General features: G+C 46.3%; 1 protein-coding gene across 1 annotated transcript in view; it reads right to left on the minus strand.

The window, feature by feature from the left end:
• The window catches only part of ANTXR1 (ANTXR cell adhesion molecule 1), a gene marked incomplete at both ends in the record, with an annotated part of 98,014 nt that overhangs the window by 14,417 nt on the left and 59,497 nt on the right, over positions 1 to 24,100 (minus strand). The window contains 4 exons of the mRNA XM_084273938.1: positions 2,611 to 2,691; positions 9,981 to 10,148; positions 10,629 to 10,724; positions 18,462 to 18,503. Of these exons, the coding sequence (XP_084130064.1) occupies positions 2,611 to 2,691; positions 9,981 to 10,148; positions 10,629 to 10,724; positions 18,462 to 18,503 (387 nt within the window). The remainder of the gene's footprint in view (positions 1 to 2,610; positions 2,692 to 9,980; positions 10,149 to 10,628; positions 10,725 to 18,461; positions 18,504 to 24,100) is intronic.

Raw genomic sequence — 24,100 nt, forward strand, 5'->3', positions numbered from 1 at the left:
ACAGCAAGTCCTCATCCAGGTTTTGCCTGTACTGTTGGGAGTGACATCACCTGGTAGCTATGTCACTACTGTAAAGGAATTCACATAAACTGCTCAATTCTGAAAGCACGGAGGGGGGTCCCCCACGGGTGATTCAAAGACAACAAATTCTCAGGGGCTCATAGTTCTGTTTACACAAAGGAAAACAAATGTTCTAAGAGCAGCCTACCCTCACAGAAAGTCCAGGAAGCACTTTGTATCTACATGGGGAAGTGCCCAAACATTTGCAAGTCTTCTCTGCTGGAGAGAAAGGGGCATTCTAGCAGTTCAAGGGGTATTCTAGCAGCTCAAGGGGTATTTTAACAGCTCTAAGCCTGGGCACATTTTCAACCAGCTTCTCTTTCACATTGAATTCTACTTGCACCCAAGTCAGAGATCAGAATCATGAAGAGCTTTGTTTACTTCCAGGCTGGATCATATAACACTTCCATGGACTAATTCTGCTCCTGCTTAAGCTGCCAGGACACAGAGCTGCAAGTCTACAAGTTACATCCCCAAAAAGGGACAGAGTTTGCTAGGAGCACTAGCATAAATCACTGCTAACTGTAATGGGTCCAGTTAAACTGCCCTGGCATAAATGGAAGTGACATCTTTGATGTAAATGATCTTAGCTTGCCAAGGCAAAAAATCATTCACAGAACAGACATTCTTCAAACACCAATTTCTGCAGGGAAACTGCCAGGCATTAGCAATCTGGGTGTTAGGACCTTTTCTCCCCCAAATTAGTATCATGCTCAGTGATGGTATTTAAGCAAATCTGTCCCCCCTGAAGGAAGAAAATATTAAACCATTTATCCACAGAAGATTATTAGTTCTGTATTCAATGGAAAACCTTAAAGGGAGCCAAATGTTACAGCCAAACTATGATTCTCCACCAAAAAATTACATTGGCGTTTCACGTGCAGTTGGAGTTTCCTGAAGCCTTCAAAATGGTGCACAGTTACACAGTTATTTACTGTTTTGGCCAAAGATATTCCCAAAGTAACTCCAATCTCTGGTGTTGATTTAAGTCAGAGGTGTGTAAACCGACTGCCTGACATTTCTACCACTTGGTGAACACAGACAAGGCTCAGAGGGATGTGGAATCTACACCATGAGCAACTGGGTGTAACCATCTACATTGCAAGGAGTTAAGGGATGTCTTATGGCTACCACAGGGATTTCAATCCACCCACACTGTGTACCTTGACCACAGGGTAAGTTTGCAAAGCTCAGGTGCAGCTCTCAGGCTCCTTTCCCAGCTGCGTGTCCCTATGTTGGCCAGAGCAGCACTCAGCAAGGTACCTCTGGAGATAGCTGGGGATAACTCTCCTGAAATGGTTTGGAAAGCACCCAGACATTTATTTCCATTGAAAAGGAGGAGATTTGTACCTTGAAGATGAGGTATCATTGCCCTAAAGCAACATTAGTCCATTCTGATGGGTGGATTCCATTCCCACCCACGAGCACACACTGATGTATAGAAACTTGCAGGACCACAGCTTTTACTAGAAACCTCTGAGAACACTTCCTCTCCCTCACATTCATCAGTCCAAACCTCGTGCTGCAAACTTTGGTTTGTGAAAGTGCCTGTGAAGTTTAAATCTCTGTAGCAAACCAGATCCATCTGTTTACATGGCTGTTCAGAGCGTTACATCAAAACGCAAGGTTTTAATGAAGGAAAACAGGAAGAAATATTCCCTACTACTCATTAGAATTAATTAGGTAATTACTCGAAAGTAGCTATGTTATCTAAGAACAACATGGGACTGGGATCTTTGATGGCTCCATCAGCAGAGGGGTGGCAGCAGGGACAGGGAGGGGATTGTCCCTCTCTGCTCTGCCCTCCCCAGCTGGAGTCCTGTGTCCAGAGCTGGGGCCCAACACAAGGAAGATGTGGGGCTGTTGGAGAGGGGTCAGAGGAGCCACAGAGATGCTCAGAGGGCTGGAGCAGCTCCCCTATGGAGAGAGGCTGAGGGAGCTGGGCTGGGTCAGCCTGGAGAAGAGAAGGCTGTGGGGGGACCTCATTGCAGCCTTCCAGTGCCTGAAGGGAGCAGAGGAACAGGAGGGGAATCAGCTTGTTAAAGGGCAGAGACTGGCAGGACAAGGGGGATGGAGTGAAGCTGAAGGAGGGAAGGTTTAGAGGAGGTATTAGGGGGAAGTTCTTTACAGAGAGAGTGGTGAGGGGCTGGAAGGGGCTGCCCAGAGAGGGGGTGGGTGCCCCATCCCTGGGGGTGTTCACGGCCAGGTTGGCTGGGGCCCTGGGCAACCTTGTGTAGCTCCAGGCCTGGAGGTTGGTGTCCCTGCCTGTGGCAGGGGGTTGGAGCTCTGTGATCCTTGGGGTCCCTTCCAACCCAGACCAGTCTGGGATTCTGTGATTCTATGGGTATTTCTGTCCCTGCACACACACAGTGTTCATATTTGAAACGGTATCAGTTAAACCCCCTTGAACTGCAGTTGCAACCAAAGCTGACAGCCATGACTCTGCTTTGGTTTCTGAGCTGTCACGAGTGTCTGCAGAGGTTGTCAGCACCTTCAGAAGGATTTCATTTCTCCCTAGCTGTAACACACAATGATTTTGAGGCACAATACCTTGTCTCCTGGCTGCGGGCGCATCACGGAAACACGGTCGTAACCTTTCCGCAGCAAGACCCAGAGAGCGTCCAATTTCCCCTGCAATGAAAAGACAGACAGTGTTACCTCCTGCACAAGAACCCATGTGGGGACAACACCACTTAGACCTACATGTTTTTCACTTAGCCATTTGCTGTGCTTGTGTGAGATGCTGGAGAGTGAGGTTTTCTCTCACAGAAACTGGCTCCAAACGTGCTGGAAGCGCAAAGGAAGAGGCTTCCAGATGAGCAATAGGCAGCAATGTCTGACAGCCAGGAGTATCTGTGTGTCTAGCCTTTATCTCACAACCTCCAGAGGTAACAGGCGACTTAGATACCTCCTGGGCTGAGAGTCCAATAGGGACTCAGCTCCTGACCTAGTTGCCAGCAAAACACTCCATCAGCACAGAAAGCGAGTGGGTGAGTTTACACAACCCATTTCTAACTGCTCCTCCTCCTCTGCCTCCAGCTCTGGGTGACCACTGTGACATACTGGAAATAACTGTGATTTGTGTGTCACAGCAATCTGCTGGGGAGGACCAACAGAAGGGCTGTCTCTCCACACAGCCAAGACAGCTCATCACAGCGAGGTGCTGTGTAACTCCCCACTTCACCGTTCCCATCAGCTACACGCCAGCAAGAGCTGGCTCCCAGACAACCTCCCTAGTCCCACACCATGAGTCTGTTAAGATTTACATCTTTTCCAGGTAATAACACACATCTTTCAAAGCTCTCCGTTCCTGTAGGCTGGGTGTCAGCTGCCCAACAAATCCCACCTCACTGGGTGGTCTCATGCCCAAACTCACATGCACAGACCCAGACAAGTTTTTCTCCAAGCCCAACATGTTGAAATCTCCTGTCAACAGAGAGTTGGCTGAGATGGGGGGGTCAGACAGACCCTCCCTGAAAGGCAGATGAAGCATTCCCTTCTGATTGACACACAGCAGTGACACAAAATGCCAAGCCTGGGGTTATTTTTCCAAATGAGCCGAACAGGAGCAGCAGCACAGGGCTCTGCAACGTAGAAATATCCACCGACTCATCTCCTCTGAAACATACATCAGCTGCTGAAGGGTTCCCTGCTCCATCCCCATTGTAACAGGCCATAGTTTCCCTTTCCAAATGAATTCAGCTTCTGGGAGACCTGCAGAAGGGTTTACACCAGTGCTGCACGTTGGCTGGCTCAGTGGAAGGCTACAGACAATATTCCAAGCTGTAAGATGAATTTATCAAACTTTCATACTGAAACTTCATCTGAGCCTTGGACTGTTCCTAGAGATTTATAAGAATTTGTTAAGCTTTCCACTAGGATTGTTCTGGATGCTCTGAATACCTGATATGTGTTTGATACAACTGATACAAGAGCAGGCACCACAAATGGAACCCCTACTAGTAATATCCAGGAAGCTTTATTTTATCCACAGAGATGGAGACAAGCTACTTTTGGCTTACAAACCCAAAAATCTAGCTACCCCTGACTGGACTCAGACTCATGTATGATCACTACCTGCTTCCTGGTTATAAAGACTGTGAAAGTTTTGTGATGGGAGAATTGCCTCGTGTAGCTATCATGGGACTAAGTTATGTGAATGGAAAGCTAAGGTGAATATTGCAGTGGTGGTGGGAAAAGAGGAGCAGCTTCCTCAGCAGTAAGGAACCTTGCCTTCCTGAGAGCCTGGGGTCTCAGGGCTGATGGTGACCGTCAGTGTCTGTGACAGCAAGACCTTCCCAACAGCCAGGGTCCTCTGCCATCCAAGTCAAAGCTCCATGCACTCCTGCATATGCTTCCTCTCATGGGGACAGAGAGACTTTTTCTTCCCTTTTTCAAGAAACTGTTAGGTCCATAATCCTCTTGGAGACCTATATTCCTCAACCAGGGTGTTGAGCCAATGGTTGAAAGCTTATTTGGGAGTTGGAGGGATACATGGGTGGAGACAGACAGACAGAATGACTACATACATCTTGTTTCCATAGGGTACTGGGGAAAAGACTTCCTAAGGTGAGAGCCAGGAAAGTCTGTTGTTCTCAAAGGAAGAAGCAAGAAACTCCTCTGTCAGACACTTCCACATTTGGACAGCACAATCTTAGTCCAAAGGGAAGCCACCCCTGTCTATCCCAATCCATCCACCCCCTAAATCAGCTGGCTGAACCTCTTCATCTCCTGTTCTCCCTGACAACTTAGTACCTTTCCCTCCCATTTGCTCCTTTAGGAAACCAAAGGGAAAACAACAACTTTCCATGGAACAAAAAAAAAAATCCCTTTTAACCCCACAGTCCTAATTTCCAAAAGCCTACCAAGATTTGTTGGGGAAAGCCAAGAGCTCCATCTTTGGGAGTTTGAATAGAGCTTCAGGGTCTGCCCAAGACATCTGGGTAGAAGAGAGGGAGAGTGGGTCATGGAAAAGATGAGATGTTTCTTGAGGAAATGAAAATGGCAATGCATTCACTTGGAAACATAAACACTCCTGTGCTCTCCAGTGGATGGGCTGTGTCTGTTTGGGAACTCCTTTGCAATTGAAACACAAGATTGCTTGGAGGAAAGAGAAAATAAAAATGTCTGGAGGCAAATAAAGCTCTGAGTCCTCCTAGGTATGAAGTCTGGAAAGAAGAAACGATCAGAGCAGCTGAAGGAGGGCATAGTTTCAGGCACGGCTTTGACATGAATGCATTCTCTTCCCAACTGATTGGTTAATTCATCACTGGATCACCTGCCCTGGGCTAGTGAATGACCTGATACCTGGAGTGCTCCTGAGACCCAGGATCTGGTGGTGTCAGCTGGAGGCAGTTCTGTAAGCTGCCTATAAATCCAAGCTGCCCTTGGCTCCCTTCCAGCAAGTAAGCTGTGCCACATCAGCTTTGTAATCAAGACAGCAGAGATAAAGGCTAGAAAATGTGCCACGGTGCCATGGCTTAAGAGATGTCTAAGTAGCCTCCACTTAGGCTTCACCTGTTTCTTTTTGAGACCACCAGTTCTCATTCAACCTCAGCCTTGAGGCATGTCCTGCACGTGAGGCTTTGTTGGTGAACCTTTCTGCATGGTGTTTGAGAGACCAATAGTGGTCCTTTTGAAGTCCAACAAGCACTATGAATGCTCTGAGGAGGAGAGAGAAAGGAGAGGCAGCTAGGTAGACAGGTAGATAAAAGCAGAGGGAGAAACAGAGGTAGGAGGAAAGCTGCTAACCAAACCACAGCAGAGCTGTGTGGTTGGGTGAAGCAGGGAGCGTGTCTTGAACCAAATTAAGGCAAGAGACATGGTCCTTCATGATCCTTCACTTGCAACTACACTTAGTGCCACCCCTCCCTGTGTCAGGGGTACTGGGGGTTTGGTGAGTTTCTTATGAAGTCTGCAGGTTTGTCATTCTCCTTGGAGTATTTGCACTGACCTTTAAACCATTGAAATGATATCTCAAAAGCAGGATACTCCAGTTGGCATCGTGCTCAGTAGCAGCAGCAGCAAAAAAATAACAATAACAACCTGAGAAGCACCAGTGGCCACAATTGGGAGCAGATAAATCCCTGGAGCATTTCAAAAAGCACTTTATCCACTCTCAGCAGTCTATCTACTTTATAGATGTTACTCTGGGAAGAGTAACAAAGGGAGGGAAGAAAAGCTCCTTCAGATAAACTGACAAAAGGCAGGATGCTCTAAGTAAAGGCTGTGTGGAGAAAAGGAACAAGCAAGATGACTGGCTCTAAAATGTGAAGTTCCTGGCTCCTGGTCAGATTCAACCTACCTTGGTTCACTGTTCCTGAGATTTAATTCCTTGCCTTCCTTCTTTACCAATGGCTTTTTTTTTTTATACAAAGGAGCTTGTTACATGCATATTTATCTACTTTCCAAAGGGGTGTTTTACCCAGGCCAGTGGAGTGGGTGGAAATTTCACATCTGCTTTAACCAAAGGAGCTGAGTGCGCTTGGAGCGTGGGGCTGGGGGGAAAATTAAGCTGGGTATCAGGAGACATTTCCTATGGGTGAGGTCTGGTAGTCTGTGAAATCTTCCCCCCTGAGAAGTGGTGGAAGCCTCTATGTTATTTTAAAAACCAGACTGGAAAAAAAAACAGTGAAGGATAGAGTGAAGTTAACAGCCCTGCTTTGGCTGGGAGTGCAGCCCCAATGACCTCATAGGCTATCCCTCCTCACCTCCCTCTGCCTGTTACCACTGTGTGATGCGATGGCTTCCCCTGCACAACACAATGCAAATTCCTCTTCATCCGCTCACAGCTTCAGGACAAGAGCTTCTGCCAAGAGTGCTGATGGATTTTGCCAATTTTGGTAATTCTTACTGCACAGTGAGAGTGAAGAGCAGCACCCCTGCTTCACAGGAACGATCCCCCCTGGTTCTGATGAGCGCTCGGGACTCTACGTGGGAAAGCAGTGGATACAGTTATCCCATCCAGGCACACTGTTTTTTTGGGTGCAGTTCAATAAAGGGTATGGTGGCAATTAATAATTAGGTAAATTCTTGTCCACAGACAGACTCAGGCTGCTAAATATTATCCAGATGTGGAACACCCAAAAGTTATGGGAGTATTTGGATGTGTGGGACTTGGATTGGAACTGTCCTTATAGTGTATACAATTTGAATGGGAGATGAGAGATATTTCTAGGGGAATTAAGAATATGTATCACCTGTCAGATACTCTAATCTTTGTAGCCCCCCTTATAATGGAATTCTTGCTGTTATGAAGCAAAAGCTGTTCCTAGTCAGACCTGAACCCAGGAGTCCATTACACACATTGAATCTTTTCTCCAACCCGCTCTGGAACTTGAGAATTTCCAGCTGGGACAGAGATCAGCTAACTTGCCTCCTCTGTTCAGGTCTGATTTCCTGCCAGGCTGAATAAACTCTGAAAATTAACTGAAGGCTGTAATCTGACAGCATGAGCTGGTGAAGGAAGAGGGGAGAAACTCAGCAGTGGGAGTTTGGTCCTATGGGAAAGGACCTCACTCTGAACTAACGTTGAGAGGCAGTAGTACCCACATGGATCCCTGGTGCCTGAGAATGTATTCTGGGCTCTCTGTGCTAGAATCAGTGTTTCTGTCGGCTCCTCAGTGGTTAGAGTAGAGCTTCATGTGCTGTGAACCCTTCTGACTGCGGCACGCAAAAAGAAGCTGGATGAGGTCATTTCCACAAGCACACAGGAAGAGTGGAAACTCTCCCAGATGGGCTGAGAGTGTTCTACAAATGCTTTGCACTGCTGCAAAATGGCAACACGATGCATTCAGGAACAAAGGAGCTGCTATATGGGATGGCAATGACTGCATTTCCCACTCTGAGCTGAAAACAGTCGAGTCTCTGACCTGTCCCACTGCGGGAACGAACAACCTTCGTGAACACATGTTGAAGTCATTAGAACACAATTGCAAATGACTTGTTGGTAGGATATGTTTATTAGATGATAATCTTTCAGGGGGAAAAGAGAGAAGGCACTGGACCAAATTCTCAAAGAGGCTCCCATTTCCGGATCCTCCGGAAAGCGCTCGCGCTCCCTTGTGCATCTTTGCCATTCCCATCACTGGATTTGAACCAGCTGCAGGATCAATGACTGACAAAGCCAAAACATGTGACTTGCCCAAATTCCTCTGGGCACTGCTTGGAGCTGCTCAGTGATGAAACAGCGCAGGGAATCCTGGGTGTGCTGCTGGGTAATATAGCTGCACTACAAGAACTTGGCTAATAGAATGTGTCTGATTAAACTGATTGCTGTTGTGGAGGAAGAAAATGGGAGAATAACCTCTCCAATTTCCAGCAGTGAGGCATTGCCCCATTCCCCAGAAAGAGTTTAAGGTGAGCTCCAAAGAAGGGCTACAAAGATGATTAAGGGACTGGAGCATCTCCCCTATGAGGAGAGGCTGAATAAGCTGGGGCTGTTCAGTCTTGAGAAGTGAAGACTAAGGGGGGGATCTAATTAATGTCTATAAGTATCTTAAGCATGGAATGCAGGGGGAATTAGCCAGCCCCTTTTCAGTGTCTGTGGGGACAGGACAAGGGGCAATGGCTGCAAGTTGGAGCACAGGGAGTTCCACACCAACATGGGGAAGAACTTTTCCCCAGTGATGGTGAGGGAGCCCTGGGACAGGCTGCCCAGGGGGTGTGGAGTCTCCTTCTCTGGAGAGATTCCAGCCCTGTCTGGATGCTGACCTGTGCAATATGAGCTGGGGAGCTGCTTTGGCAGGGGGGTTGGACCCAATGATCTCTGGAGGCCCCTTCCAACCCCTACAATTCTGTGATTCCATGTGCCAAAAAGTTTACAACCCCCCAGTTACACCCTCCCTGTTTGCAAACCGCTCACAGATAAATTGCCTGCAGAGGGTTTCCAAGTCCCTGACCTGCATCTCCACCCTTCCAAAAGGGAACCCAGCACCCAGGTGGTGCAGGACTTGCACTTGGATACAAATTGGGCCTTTTCAGTCTTTTTGACTCTGGTAACTACAGCGCTGCTACAAATAGTCCCAGGCTGAAAGGAGATGAGGAGGGTATTAGCATTTCCCAGGAGTTAAACCTGAGAAAGAGGAGTGTGGGGTTATTTTTTTCTTTTCATGAGAGCAGCTATACAGTGGCTAAACTGTTCTCCTTTCCTGAGGAAAGCTTAATTTGTCCTGAATGCCAAAGATTAGCTCTGTGACACCAGAGCACCCTCACACCACGCCTTGGATGATGCAGACAGCAGAGGAGGAGAGCGCTCCCAGTTCTTGTGGGCAACCCTTGGGAAACTTTGCATTGCATGTGGCCTGATATCAATGAGAATTTGACCTTTCACATCTGACACACTCGAACTTCAGCCAAACCCTTCCTGCAGGGCATACCCTCCCTGTGAGGAGAGCGTGCTGCCCCACAGCAAGCCATCACCCATGCCTGCTGGCAGACATCCATCTGCTGCACTGCAATCATCCATCTGCTGAGGACAACTCTCCCTGATGACATTTAGCAGCAATTTTCTTCCTATTTTCTCTCCTCTTTTTAAGGAGAGAGGGTACTATTTATGCCCTATGTCTCAGGGGATATACAGTGGGGACTAAAGGGCCTGCCCTTGGAAGTGCAGTCAAGTCTGTTAGCACTTATACAGAAGGTAGCTACAAGACTGGAGGAAATCAGTATCATATTCTGGTTTAAGAAAGCAATGCAAAATCCAAAACCTGATCAGCCTGGTAGGAAATTCCCATTGCCCTATGTGGCTTCTCTCTGCAGCACCTCCCTAGGCACGTGGTTGGTAGGACTCCCCCATGCACAGCTACTTTAGCAGGATCTGGAGGTTTGCAGACAGTTCTATATCTTCACCTTGAATGTGAAAACACGTGGAACACATCTCCTGAAACATCCTATGCAGTACAACCCTGGGCTGGACTTACCTTGATTGGAGAGTACCACTTCCGAGGAGAGGAAGGTCTGCGCATGTTGTTCACAAGGTTCCTGGGTTCAGGGAACTCATACTCCTGTTCTGGCATCTTGACCCTGGCATTCTTGGCTTTCTCTAACTTGGCACCTTCTTCTGTAGAGCCCTTTTCTCCCCAGCGCACCTGTAAAGATGGCATCAGGGCATATTACACTGCTGCAGAGGGTGACATCCTTGAGGTAATAACTAGAGCCTGGTTCTGGGCAGTGTCCCAGTGTCTAAATCCAAGGTGAGGAGTGAGCAACAGGCTGTGAAGTTTGTTTCTAGACTAGAGCCCAAACTTTGAACCACGTCATTGTGATGAGAACTGTGAGACTGGGGAAGGTTTTAAAAAAATCCTAAAAATATTTCCTTGCAATTTGTATGGCAAGACTGCCAGGGCATCCCAGGGACAGACCAGGACCTTTATCTACTAGAAGAAAAGAGATGGTCCCAAACTGAAGGAATCTATGTTTGGCTCTCAAATATTCCTATATAAAAATAATTGGGGTTCAGATGTACAAAAATACTGAATGAAGCTTGTGCCAATCTCCTGAGTTTCTTTCTGGGTAAATTGCAGGGGGATATCACAGGTCTTCTGATTCATGAACTTGTATCCAGTTACCTCCATTCGTTTGATGCCGCCAACTCCTCGTCCACCATAATAAGAGGCATCAACTGTTGGCCATTTCTTCTTTGGAAGGCCATCATCATCTTCTTCCTACAAAACCAAAGGCAAGGTTGTGCTGTTAAGAAGCATGAGTAGAGCTCAAAGGAATAAACAGTCACACGTGAGCCTGCTAGAGCCACTACAGGCACGGTTCTGGTTTCTCACTGGTTATTTTTACAGAGGATGCACACTTATGAAAAGAGAATGTTTCATGGTATAAACACCACCACTTGAAAGGTACAGTCCAGCTCCAGTATGAATGTGATTTTTGCTTCCCTGCCCTTTTTTCTCTTTTAAAGGAGACTCCCCCTTTCATCATCTTAAATTCAGGGAAATAAATTGACACAGCCACCAAAGTAGCACTTGGCATAACTCAAGAGGGTCTTTTGGCTGCAAGTCTGGTTGAGTGATAGCAGCTCAACCTCAACATTCCTCTTTGCCATCCCTTCAGTAATGCCTGTGATTAGGGAGACAACAGCTGCAGCTCCAAGGAGTGTTCCCTGACTCACAGCTCCCTACCCGATCGATCATGGTGGTGGAGTTCAGGTTTCACAGACCAGGGGGAAAAGCAGGAAAGTAAGTCAGATTTGGTCCTGAGTGAAGGCAAATTAAGAGTACACTTGGAAACGACCCCACTACGAATGGCCAACACGAAGATGCAATGATTTTGAGGTGAGGTGGCCAAATGTAATCGGATGCAAAAGTCTAATGGAAAAGCTACAAGAATGGAATTAGCCTCAGCTAGGGAGCCTGTGGAAGTCCATGTAGCTTCAGGGATTTTCATGGGATTATGCTAGCAGAAAGCCAGGCCCTGTGTGAAAAATGAGACTTCAATTCTGGGCAAACTTGAATGTGTTCTACCCTCACATAGAGGAGGCAGAAACCTCTGGTACATCACCAGGCACAACGCTGAACGAATTCAAGAGGATCACGTTGACACTCAAACACAATCAATATTAACAGATCAAGAAAAATCTCCTTATGTTTATTTAAAATGAGTCTAGCTGAAGTTCTAACAAGCTTATTCCATGCCTTGTGTTCTTAGCAAGCAAACTCAGTGTATCCTGCGTTCTTTGTTGCACTACGTAAGGGCTTTGCATACACTCTGCCCTACACAGTGCCTTCCCCTTTAATTCCTACACCTCAGGCTGTGAACTGGCAAAGCAGAAAAGCAGAGTTCATCAAAAATGAGAACTATTTCCTGTGAAAAAATGTGGAGAGAGATGAAATATGGCCCCTCTCTTTTCTTTAATTTTTCACAGGGATTTGGCAAAACTCCAAAACTCAGGAGCTTTCCAAAACTGGAAAAGCCAAAAATACTTTGAAATTTAACTCCCCAATAGGAAAACTGAAAAAAAAAAAAAAAGAGGGGGGAGGGGGTGGAAATCCAAGACAAACTATGCTTTTCATGTCAAACAAAAGCATTTCTGTTTTTCAAAACACACGCACATTGGGCTGCAGGATCTGCCCTGGTTTAAAAGGAGAGTGAAGAATTGAGTCATAAATACAAGGTTCTTCTCCTTCACAGCCGACCTCTTTCTCTTGCTCTGGTTCGAGCTGCTGAGGCTCTTTGCTGCAGCCTAAGAACTTAATATCTCCACATGAAGTTTTTTTTCCATGAAGACTTTTTTTTTTAAATAAATTGGAATCAAAGCCATCTAAATATTTTCCTTCAGCAATTCTCATTCTCTCTCTCTCTCTCTCTCTCTCTCTCTCTCCAGTTTAGCACAGACTGGACTTCTCACAACAGGAAATACCAAGGTTTAGGAAATCTTCCCCACAAGCCCTTAAAAGCCCTGCAAGTCACTTCAATCTAAGATAGGGGTGTCTCTGCCAGAACAACAACAGAATCAGCACACGCACCAGAAGACAACAGTGGACACTTGAAAAACAAAGGAGTCACAAGCTTTCTTCAGGATGAGTCTGTTTACATGTTTTGAAGGGCATGAGAGATTTTGCAATACAAGGGGGGGGTGGGATTAAAAGAAAAAGAAGCAAACCCACCAGTGATGTCCTACACACTTGGCCAATATGCTCCCAACACACGTGAGTGGTTAAAGGGAAGAGACTGGAAACGTGGGGGTCAGGGCAGGGAGGCAGCAGTAAAACCAAGAAGAGAGGTGTACAAGCCTCATGCCCAGCAGCCTTACTCACTGCCTTGTCCACAAGCCAATAAGAGAGGGATGAATTCTCACATCCTGGCTCAGTTTTGCCCAGAGTTTTCTATGCTTAGATACAATGGGGGTTTTGCCTGAGGAAGAAGTGGAGAAGTTCAGCTCTGACCCAAGAGCAGTACAAAAAACAGCCCCGGAAAATTGAAGTGCATTTAAGGATGCTGGAAACTGGCAGTACAGAACTTGGCATCTTTCCTCTCCCAAAATCTGCTTTAGATGGAGCTAGAGTTTCTTTTTAAAAAAAAATAAGAAGTGGGACAGAGCTACATTTCACAGTCAGAGCTCCAGATTCATCACTGCTGGATTTCAGAAAACAAAGATCTGTGTTTATCTCAGAGTCCATGCCGGGCTCTGTACGCTTTGACCTTGACCTGAGGGAACCTCATCTGTGGGTAACACAAGGATAATTCAGGCTCCACGAGGGACATCTGAGCCACTCAGGGTAAGGATTCAAATTAAATTTGGCCAGATACAAAAAAAGTTTGGACAACTTAGCCCTCTCCCTGCTCATATAATTATTTTCACAGTTGTCTGTGCAATGCCTGAACCTCATCAGAATTTAGAGTTGAGAGAGCTCTGCCTGCTGTGGCAGACTTATGCTTTCTACTTGGACAGGCATCTAAGTCACAAATGCATAAACTAAATCATCCCTGAGCAGTTCTGCAAGAACATCACTTTGGTTTTCCTCCTATCTTTGCCTGTCGCTGGCCCAAGACTGCAAAGCATTGTCAGAAAATACTCACAGGTCACAAGAGCATCTATGAGAAAATGTTCTACCAGTGCTCAACTAAGCACCAGGCTGAAGAAAGAGCTCAAATTTCATGAGGCACCAAAAAAATTAACATTTAAGAGCTTATCCTTGAGACACAAGTGCTTAGAAAACCAGTCTTGGTCTTACTGATCACAGAAACTCTTAGTTTATTTATGGTGTAGATTCCTAACAATCCTGCCCGAAGTCAGATCCTCCAAGTGCCAAGCACTACATGGACACAGTTAAGCTTCTGTTTTGATGAGAAAGGATGTTGAGTTATTCCCATCATACAGCTCTGACACCAAGCTACAGGCAGATGAAATAAGGTCTTAGATGGTCAGAGGAGTTAACACTGGCACTCCCATCACCTCTATGATGTGATTAAACCCAACTTCCACAGCCTCTACACTAACCAAGTTTGCTGTGCTGGGCCTGCCTGGATATTTCACATGAAATTCAGCTAGGAAAGTCCACACCTCCATGGTGTAATACCTACACTTCAGCTGTTGCCAGTAACATCCCAAACCTTTTTCTTCCAAATGCCCATTTCTTGAAAGGTTCCTTTTCTCCTCCTCCCATATTTCCACAACTTGCTGCACAAGGGGAGTAGATGGGAAGGAAGAGAGCTGGCATACCCCTGTGACCTGGCTTTATTTCAAGAATAACAGAATACATTTCCTGCTTTGGTGTCTACCAAACATTCCTATCAGATCCTTTCTCTGGAGTTTATTGTGCAACCTCCCCAGCAAGGCTTTTCAGGAAGAGCAAGGAAAACCACTTGGAAAAGATTAATAAACACCAGCAAGTGAGGGTGCAAGCAGCTTCCCCCAGCAGATTAATCCCCATTAGCCATTCTCTGGCCTCACCATCATTTAGTTTTTGTGAGAAAGAGATTAGTTCACCAAGATCAAACTGGTTCAACCTTAACAGGTAGTTTCATCCCTTGGCTAAAGGATAGCTGCCATGCAGTGAGTTAAATTCCTCCTTTCCATGACAGTGATAATTACCTTCAGCATCCCGTAACTGTGCTGCTGAACCATCCTTTCTCTCCAGGGCTTGTGTTTGCTTTGGTGTATGTGGGTAAGATGACAACAGACATAAGAATTATCCAATTACTGGCTGGTTGGTGGCTTGGCTCTGGTACCATGTTAGGGGTGACTGTGGAGCTTGGGTGATAGAGCAGCATGGAAAAACCAGGTCTGAGCGATGAGGAAAGGACATGCTCTGGTCATTGGGTTTTGACAGATTTCAAATCCCTTCTGTGGGAGAAAGTGCTGTCATGACAGAAAATGAAGCTACAGCAGTGGATTTTGGCATTGCCTGGTCTCTGTTTACAAGGCAAGGAAGCAAGGAGAAGAGTGTGGCTCCTGGGGGTAACTCTGGAGGGCTCCAGTTTATGCCCCCTCTGACAGCACTCAGAGTCTGCCCTTCTGTGGGACTGATGAGCATCAGACCTCTGGCATGGGTCAGGTGGTAAACAGGAAATTGTTGGAAGCTGCTGAGCCCCATAGGTTGGGTTGGTTTTGTTGTGGCTTTCTACAGTGAGAACCAGCTTCAGCCTCATGGTAACCTTCTGCTCTGAGTTGAGAAAGAGCTGTTTCAATAAACCCAGCCTGAAGGTGATGGGACACTGAATAAAAGCAGCTGTGTCTTTCTCCACCAGGGCTAGAAAAAGCCTTCCTATCCACTGGAGGTAGAGGAATGTGGTTTTGATCTACCAGCAGTGACTAATCACAGGCCAGAAAGGTGTTCACTGGCTCCTCCAGGCATTCACCTCTTCCGATTGGCATTAACTCAACCTTTCCTGGCTGTAAGTAAAACCATCTGTCCTTCAGCTGGGCTTAACCTCCTCCAGCATCCTGTGTTGTCCGAGCAGCACAGCAGTAAGCTGATGACATTTGCCATTTCTGAATGTATTAATTGGAAGTTTCTAGCCAATAATTATTTCCTTCACCAACAGCCAGCGTGTCTCCAATCGGTCTCAAAAGGCCCTTCAAGCAGAGCTCAGTGAAACCCTAGGGTTTGACAGCAAGGCTACTTTCCCTTCATTGTTACACTATAATGCATTCTCCTTGCAGTGCAAAGACATATGGGCCTCAGCTCCCAAATCTGCTGATGCAAGAATTCCTTTTGTCTTTTTTTTTTGCCAAGATTTTTGGGAGAAGAGGAGGGGGAAAATAAAAAGCAAACTTATTGTAACCATAATGCTGCTGCTGCTGCTTCAGGGATTAGCACTGTTTCATGGAGGAGATGAGCAGTTGCTAGGTTTTCTGCAAGGGAGAAAACTATTTGCAACAACACCTAAGAAAGACTGGATCACAGTAAATCAACATCACCTTCTGTTTGGTTTGAGCAAAGTGGAAAATCTGGAGTATGGAGTATACAACCAAAGCACCACACTCCTGCCAGTGCCATTCTGCAGACCAGGCTCTATGTAAGTAGGTGGGAGCTATGAAACACATCTTTTCAGAGCTTCTGCTATTTTTTCCTCTGGCAGTAAGCTTTACTAATTTTGAAATAGTTTCTAAAATAGTACAAACTGTATTTTCCTTTTTAAGACACCTTTGTCAGCTAAATGTTTAAGATAGCTATGGGATAATTGAGCACTGAGCTTAGGGCATGTCCTCTGGTGGAAAGTACAGGTAAAACTGTAGCATCAAACCAGTCCCCGCATGTTGCCATGTTGCTGTAACCAAAGTCCCCCACCCCAGGATCCCAAAAGAGTAAGAATAACAGCCAAAAGATTGTGCTGATCCCCTCTTGTGTTAACAGGGAACCAAGCAAACCACAGCTACAAGATGAAGACAAGTTTTCAGCCACTAAGTGCCCTGCTCTGGGTACAACCAAGGCCTGGGCAAGTCTGCATTTAAAGCCAACATCTATGGGGAGCAAGCCTAAGAGCAGGCTGAACAGCATTCTGCTTCTGTACAAAGAGGATTTGCCCCTTGTTCTCCACAGTACAAGACCAGTTCAGTTTAAAATAGAAAGCCAGTGGCAAATACTTTGCTAAAGGAAAGCTAAGAGACAGAGGAACTGAGGGCTGTTTCACCCCAAGAGCTCCACAGACTGTTCCTCTCTGTCAGAATCAGGGCCACAAGGAAAATGTAACGTCTCCAGAAACTTCTTTACACCAGTTAAACTAAACTTAACCTGAAGCAAACGTAACCAGTCTGCTGCAACTGGTTTATTTTGCAGCAAGTGCTCTGCTTTTTTGGCACTTACTGGTTGGCCAGGCAGCTTCCTCATATACAAAGCACACCTTTCCTCTTAGTACAGATGTGATTTCCCCATCCAGTCCTTGGCCAGTGAGCCAACATTCCAGAATTATGTATTTTAATTAATTTCAGCAATAGAATCCCTTGGCTTGGAGGAATGTGGGATGCAGAACACGGCACATGCAATTTTAGGTTAATATTTCCCTTTTCCTTCAGAGGGTTGAAGCTAACAAAGCCAGTGTGGATTTACATACAGCCCAAACAGAAATGGCTCCTTAGGAAGACAGATGCCCACATAGAAAAGCACAGGGAGCACTGAATCCAGGTGCAAAGCTCCCTTGGGTCCAGGAATGTTCAGATTTGGAGTTTCACTTTTGAACAGGATGAGTGCCACCAAGATGGAGATTCTAATACCAGCCTTGGCTCCAGCTGCCCTGAACAAAACAGTGCCCAGTGCAGGCAGGAGCTAGGTCTAATTCCACCTCTGAGCTGTGAGGGTGTCTCTCTGCCTTGGCACAGAGCACACTCACTGGGCCAGACTTAAGGCAGAGTAGAGGGAGGATCATTTCAGCAAGCTTTTCCACTTGCAAGCTGAAGCAGGCAATGAGTTTGTCTCTAGACACAGAAAACAAGGCGAACTAACCAACCAAATCACCCTGGGCAAAGCTCTACGTCTTCTCTTGCTTGCAGAGTTAAGAGGAACTGATCCAAACCCCAGTGAAGTCAATGGAAAAACTCCCATTGACATCAACGTGCCCAAGGACTGTTCATGAAACCCCATGTGTAAAGCAGTGAGGGCAGACTCACTGCCTGCTGAACGCAGAAGGACGTAGGAAGAGACAGATGAAAAACCAGGCATGTTTCTGGGCAGGGTGTACTAATTAAGCAATGGTGACATAGCTCTAAACCATCTCTTGCTAGATTCATCTGAAAAGAGCAAGCAGAACTGAGATGAAGGCTTTAATGTAGTTTTTACCATTTCTTTCCATTAAAATGTCCCTGGCTACTGTGGCTTTTCTGATGTCATGACAGCTTCAGTGAGGGTTTTACATCTGCTCAGAATCTGGTCCTCTCTCTTCAGACACGTTGCAGAGGCCAAGGGCTGCAGTGGCTCACTAACCCTTGTAGTCCAAGGGATCAGCATTGTGAGTTACCACTCAGCTGCCAAGAGCTTTTATATACTCTAAGCCATCAAAATCATTACCCTGCCACTCCAGGAAGGTAGTTAAGTATATGTTTAGGTTCCATTAACTTCAAAGTTAAACATACTCTTAGGAGTTGTCCTTTTTGTGAATCACAGCCTAACTCTGTAGTGCTGTTCTGACCAGGTGGAAGAATCATCTGCTTCTGTTCTCCTTCCCTACCTGCTCCATGGAGTAACTGTATACATAAAACTACAGTCAAATAACAACCCACACACACACATCTCTGCCTCTCCAGAAAGCCAAGTGAAACACGCATGGCAGACACCAGCTAAAAAGCCCCTGCTTTTGAGTTTAAGGCTCTTGAGTTTAAGGCTACAAAGCTGAGAACAAAGGTTTAAATAGTCCATACTCTGCCATGCAGCAGAATCCACAACCTCTTGTGAGGAGACTGAACAAAATCCTGTCCTTAACTTTGAGGAAACTATGTGGTCGGTGTTACTCACCTCGCTGTCTTCTGCAGGAGGTGGGGGAGGCTCTTTGATGATCTAGAAGGATCAAAGAGAGACAGGTTAGTAAATCCATACTTTGTTCTTCAGCACAATTCAAATGTCACTTAAAAAAAAAAATGAGAAAACAACAGGATACTCTGCTGTGAACATCCCTGAACTTGGTTGCCATAGCACGTGGTTGTGTGTGCTACTGGTGTCAGTCACTGGGAGTAAGGGGGAAATGGGAGGTGCTCCAAAGCCTGGCCACGCAGGCATTCCCTAATTGCAGCTCCAGACTCACACTGCTCAGTAGGTGACCCCCACCCTATGTGAGAAAACAGCAAATTCAAAGTCCTATCACTGATTCTCCAGCCTCCTGACCTCTGGGTAGAAGCCTCAGTCAGTGCTGGCTTGAAGCAACAGGTAGAATCGCTATTGCACCTACACAGCTCTGCTCAAATGGGTGTCTCCTCTACTGGCCACTGCACACGTGTACAGATTCTGCCTCAAATAATTTACAGTCTGAGCAAGGACTGGAAAGCAAAACCAAGGTGAAGTAAAATGTCCTGGAGACATTAGAAAGCAGCAATAAACCCCCCAGCCCCTGCCTCCAGGCGTGCTCTTCGTTCCAGAAGGCTGCACCATCCCATACCCTCATGAAAAATGCTTTTCACATCACCAGACTAACGTGGCTCACTCTCATAAGCTTTTTTTTTTAAAAAAATGAACCTACATTTGAGGCTCTCCCAGGATTTCCAATAAAGTAAGCTGGGTGAGGTTCTTAAACTAGTCCAGGATATTCTCCATAGAAACAATTTAAGTTTATGTGGGCGTGAGGCTATTATTTCATGCAAAAAGTTTGCATCTAGGGCTCAGCAGGCAGTTGGCTATTATCACAGCCCTCCACTCCAAAAGCAACAGCAGAGCCTTCCAAAGGGAAAGCAGTTGCATACAGGCACGTCAAATATCTCTGGCTTCCTCGAGACGCACCCCGAGGCACAGCCACTGCAGTCAACAGAGCGAATCCAGCCAGTCCTGGCAATGCAGCTGCCCCAGGGATGGGTTTTCTCTGGTAGGTTTAAGTCCATCTGGGCAAGGCAGCTCTTTCTTTCACACCAGGCCATGAGTCAGATGGTGTCAGGGTGCTGAGAGCCTGCAGAGATAATGCTGAGCATCCTCAGCTCCTCTCAGGACTGGGTATTAGTTGTAGAGACTACAGATGGGTAGGCTTAAAAGTTACCCTTAGTCCTTCCCAGTAACAGCCTGGCTGCTTAAATGCAGAAAGGGAAAATGACAATCACATTAAAGGCCCTGAAGATATAAATATTTACAACAATTTCTCTCACTCGTGTTTTTCCTGCTCTGATGAGCTCACTGTTTTGCTTTTCTTCTGCAAACCCCGAGTCATGCAATGTGGCCATTAATGAAGAGCATGTGCCTCTGGCTAGGGACAAGACTGGGGCTGGATCAGTGTGTTGTTTGCAGTGATGGCTGCAGAGCTCTGCCACTACTCCTGGGAGCAGGGCTTTGGTCATGGTGGCCTCCAGTGCTCCTTCAGGCCTTCAGGGGGAACCCTGCTGAAGAATCTTTGTGCTTTAGGAATCCACATGGAATCTTTGTGTGCAAAGAAGAACAAAGCACTCATGGGAGCGTGAAATGATGTTTGAAGAGCGTGGTGGGTGCATCCTACATCTGCAGCAAGGCTCAGATCTGGCACAGCAGAAGCCTGGGCTAGGCCGTAAAGCCACCGCCCGCGTGAGGGGGAAAGGAGGGGTCTAAGATGGAACCAGCATGATCTGCTACATGACACAATAAATACTGACACAGCAAGTACAGCACTAAAATACACAGGTGACCTCTCTAACCATGTTTCAGGTACATTTTTGGTCAGTGTGAGGGGTGATGCCTGGCAGCAGGCCTCCCTTTGAACCAAGCCCTTCATCCAAATCTATTGGCTGCTGAAAAGTTTCAGATATCTGATAAAACACCTACAGGAAATGGCCTGATTCCCTTCTCTAACATTATTCTGGTGGAACATCTTGGGTTTCAGTGGAGTTTCTCTCATTTGCATTGGCATGAAACCTGAGGATAATCTGTCCAACACATTTGGTCCAGCTAAGCATTCAAACGCCATTTCTCAGCCAGTATCACCAGCAGCTCTTGAGACTACAGACTTGGAAGTGAAGACATGGCTTTATTTTTCATACATTTGCATTCCTTCCCCTATAACATGCAGACACACTAGCTGATTTCTATAAACACATCAAGTTTTTTTTCTATCACAGCCCAGGAAGAAGCAAAAAAAGGGTCCTAGAGCCCAAAGGCAGCACCTCACACCTGCTCAGTTTGCAGAAACCCAAACAACTACTCAAGTCTGAGAAAGAAAAATGCCATTGCAGGGAACTTGGTGAGGACACAGCCCACACCAGCACACAAGGCTCGAGTCTGCCACGTTTTGTTCTGGGCTGCACCTCTCTCCTTCCCTCTGCATCGCCAGATGACACACAGGGACCTGCTGAACGCAATCAGCTGGGAGCACGCTCAGCCAAGCAAAATGCTTCAGCTAGCTTAGCTTGGCAAGGCTGAAGTGTTTGTTCATGTGTGCTGCAATTGTTTTGATAACCCCAAGGCATTTCAGAGATTGCTGCTGCTGCAACTGTGTCTCCTGTCCCTGAGTTTGAAGGAAGAAAAAGATCATCCTTCAGCAACCGTGTTTGCTCGCTAGGTGAGGAGTACCTGCTACCTGTAGAAGTACCTGCTACCTGTAGAAGTACCTGCTACATCATTGTCATGCTATAAAAAGCTTGCAATGCTGCCTTGTTTTCTAGGAAGTGGAGGGCCTGGGGGATGGAGAGGTGGCCATCAGCTTTTCTTGACAGAGGAAGGAACTTCATGAGTAGTTGTCAGCACTTTCTACACACTCAGCTGTGAACATTCAGGACAGAAAAGCAATTCTTTGCCTTGGTCACTTTTCAGCACTGATCTCAACGTGGATGTGAGTGACACGGACCCTGGGCCACCCTGATGTCACAGATACATAGAGAAGCAGATGGTTCTGTCTCAGTGTAAAAGCAGAGGAATGCTCATAGCCCTCTCCTACAAGTTGAAAAGCATTGGAGACAACTGGGTTTCTGTTGCCCTGAAGTTTCTGTAGCCATTCAGGCACAAGCAAGCACATGTTGAAGCCAAAGTCTGCATATTCCAGGAATGTGTCCAGGATGTTTTCCATCTTGGGGGACCAGAAAACTCCACCAGTTTACAGCGTCCAACAAGCACATACTCAGTGACTCTCCCTGGAGTTTTTTATGATAAATAGGGGCAATATGGTTCTTGTCAGTGAAGTGTGTCTGCTTTAAGATGGAACAGATCATTATTTAAAGAGGGCAACAGGAGAAAACAGTATAAAATCACAGAATTGTAGGGGTTGGAAGGGACCTCTAGAGCTCATCAGGTCCAACCCCCTGCCCAAGCAGGGTCCCTAGGACAGGGCGCACAGGTCAGCATCCAGACTGGTCTTGAATAAGAAATAAAAGACTTATCTCTAATTAATATTAAAATTTGAGACAGATCATGCAATTAACTAAGCAGATGTTTTGTCCTTATTTACCTTGGCTCTTCTGGAACATACAGAACAGGTAGCTTTGCTAGCCTAATAAGCTATGTGGGGGTTTGGTTGGGTTTTCAAAGCATTAACTATGAGCCATCTAACCTGCCTTTCCCCCCACACACACACACACTTACCTAACTTTGATCTCCTCTAAGCCCTGTGACAGCGTTTCATAGCCCAAGTTATGAGTTGGGTAAAGGAAGGTTTCCTTTTTATTTGTTCCATACCTGCCATATCTCCTAAGCACCCAGTAAATCCTTGGAGATTTGGTTTACACTTCAAAGTTTCTAATACAAGCAGCAGCCTGTCCCTCTGTCTTCCTCTGCAGTACAACACGTTCTTCTTCCTAGACATAGTAGGAAGAGGTAACTGAAGTCCAATTGGAAAGCTAACCCATCCTTTGGAGTCAACTTCTTTTGTGAGCCTGGAAGGGGATCCAGGAATCTCAATTTTAACTCATTAAAACTCTTTAATGTCAAGGCTGTCCCACACCTAAGGTTTCATGTTGACATGCACAAATCATGTTTAATACAGATCATAGCCCAGGTCAGTCATCCACTTATGAAAGACACGACTTGGGCAGGGGGAGGACCTTCCATTTAATTACCCCTGGTACAGCTTGCTATGGAGTGGGGCTGACATGCAGTTCTCCAGGGAACACATGACAAAACAGAGCATCTGCAAAGGTCATTCCTTTGCCTAGGCTGGTTGACTTGCAGTGATGCACGAGGCCAGAGTCAGCAGGGTTTGCTCCAAGTGTCTGACCCACTTTCTTTGGAAGACTATATAAATGAAATCCATCTTCTAGACTGAAGAAAAAAAGTCATTGCTACTTCCAGCTCCATGCAGGAGCCCTTGCTCTCACTCATTCATGGCCAGTGAATTTTTTTGGTCATGCAAGACTGTCCTAAAGACCTATTTGTCCTTAGCTGGGCTGAGCCAGCTTTCCATGGCCAGGGGTAGAAAAAAAAAAATGAAAGTAGTAATTTTTATTGAGTTAATTACCACCCATGCAGAGCCACCTCTGTGTAAAGTATCTCTCATGGTCTGGAACAAGAGGTGCTGAAGCTGGTTGAGATTAATCTATCTGGCCTTTAAGAAATGCATTAGCAAGTAAAAAGGTTTGGGAATCTTAAGTCTAGGTAGATCTAAAGGCAAATGGCCAGGTTCCTAACTCAGAGGACAAAGCTTAGCGCTTTTCAAAGAGGAACTCCATGAAGATCTGTCAGTCTGGCCACCCTGGAACTGATGGGCACTTTGGAGAATTTGGCTTTAACTTTCTGGTAGTGACTCATCATCCTGGGCTACCTGAAATTAGCCTGTGTAGAGAAGTGCATGACACACACACACCCCTCTCTACAAAGGCAAACTGCTCCTGCTGTGCTACTTTCAGGTTCCATGCCAGAACAGACAGATATAGAACATGATGTTCGTATCAAACCCACCCTGATCTGACTGAGAGGAGGCAGAGAGGCACAGTGAACTGCTGTGGGCACTCTGGATGGCTACTAAGGCTGCCTTCAGCCTCCTGCTGCCCTTCATACACAGAGAAGTCAGTTCTGTTCTTTACACTAACTTTAAACACACTATGTAGCAGCACTACCTCCAAATGGGTTTGGATTGACCAGGCTATATAGGAAGGTGCTCATTTGTGGCAGCACACACAGACTCAGTGCTCAGATGTTACACACCACATGAAGCTCCCATAAACTCAGTGAAACCTCCCCTGTTACACACAGGTGAGCACTTGCCTCCACAGCTCAGGTCTGACCCAAGGCAGGGACTGTGGACCCCTGTAAGCAATTGCTGCTCCCACGTTTGTAGCTCCTTCTCTCACTTTGTCTCTCTAACATTTCAGATGAGTCATGACCCCGTGCTGTCTTCACCCAAAATCATCACAATGGCAGAAACTGGGCCTCCTGCACAGGGGAGTGGGTGGGAATCAGACTATGTGGACCCCTGTAAGCAACCTCCCTTGAGCCAGTGTGCACCAGGGAGTTTGGTGACTCTCCTGGGTGGCTGTAGAATCTATGCATTTCCTCCCCCC

This window comes from Gallinula chloropus (assembly GCF_964237585.1).
Source record: "Gallinula chloropus genome assembly, chromosome: 21".
NCBI lineage: Eukaryota > Metazoa > Chordata > Aves > Gruiformes > Rallidae > Gallinula > Gallinula chloropus.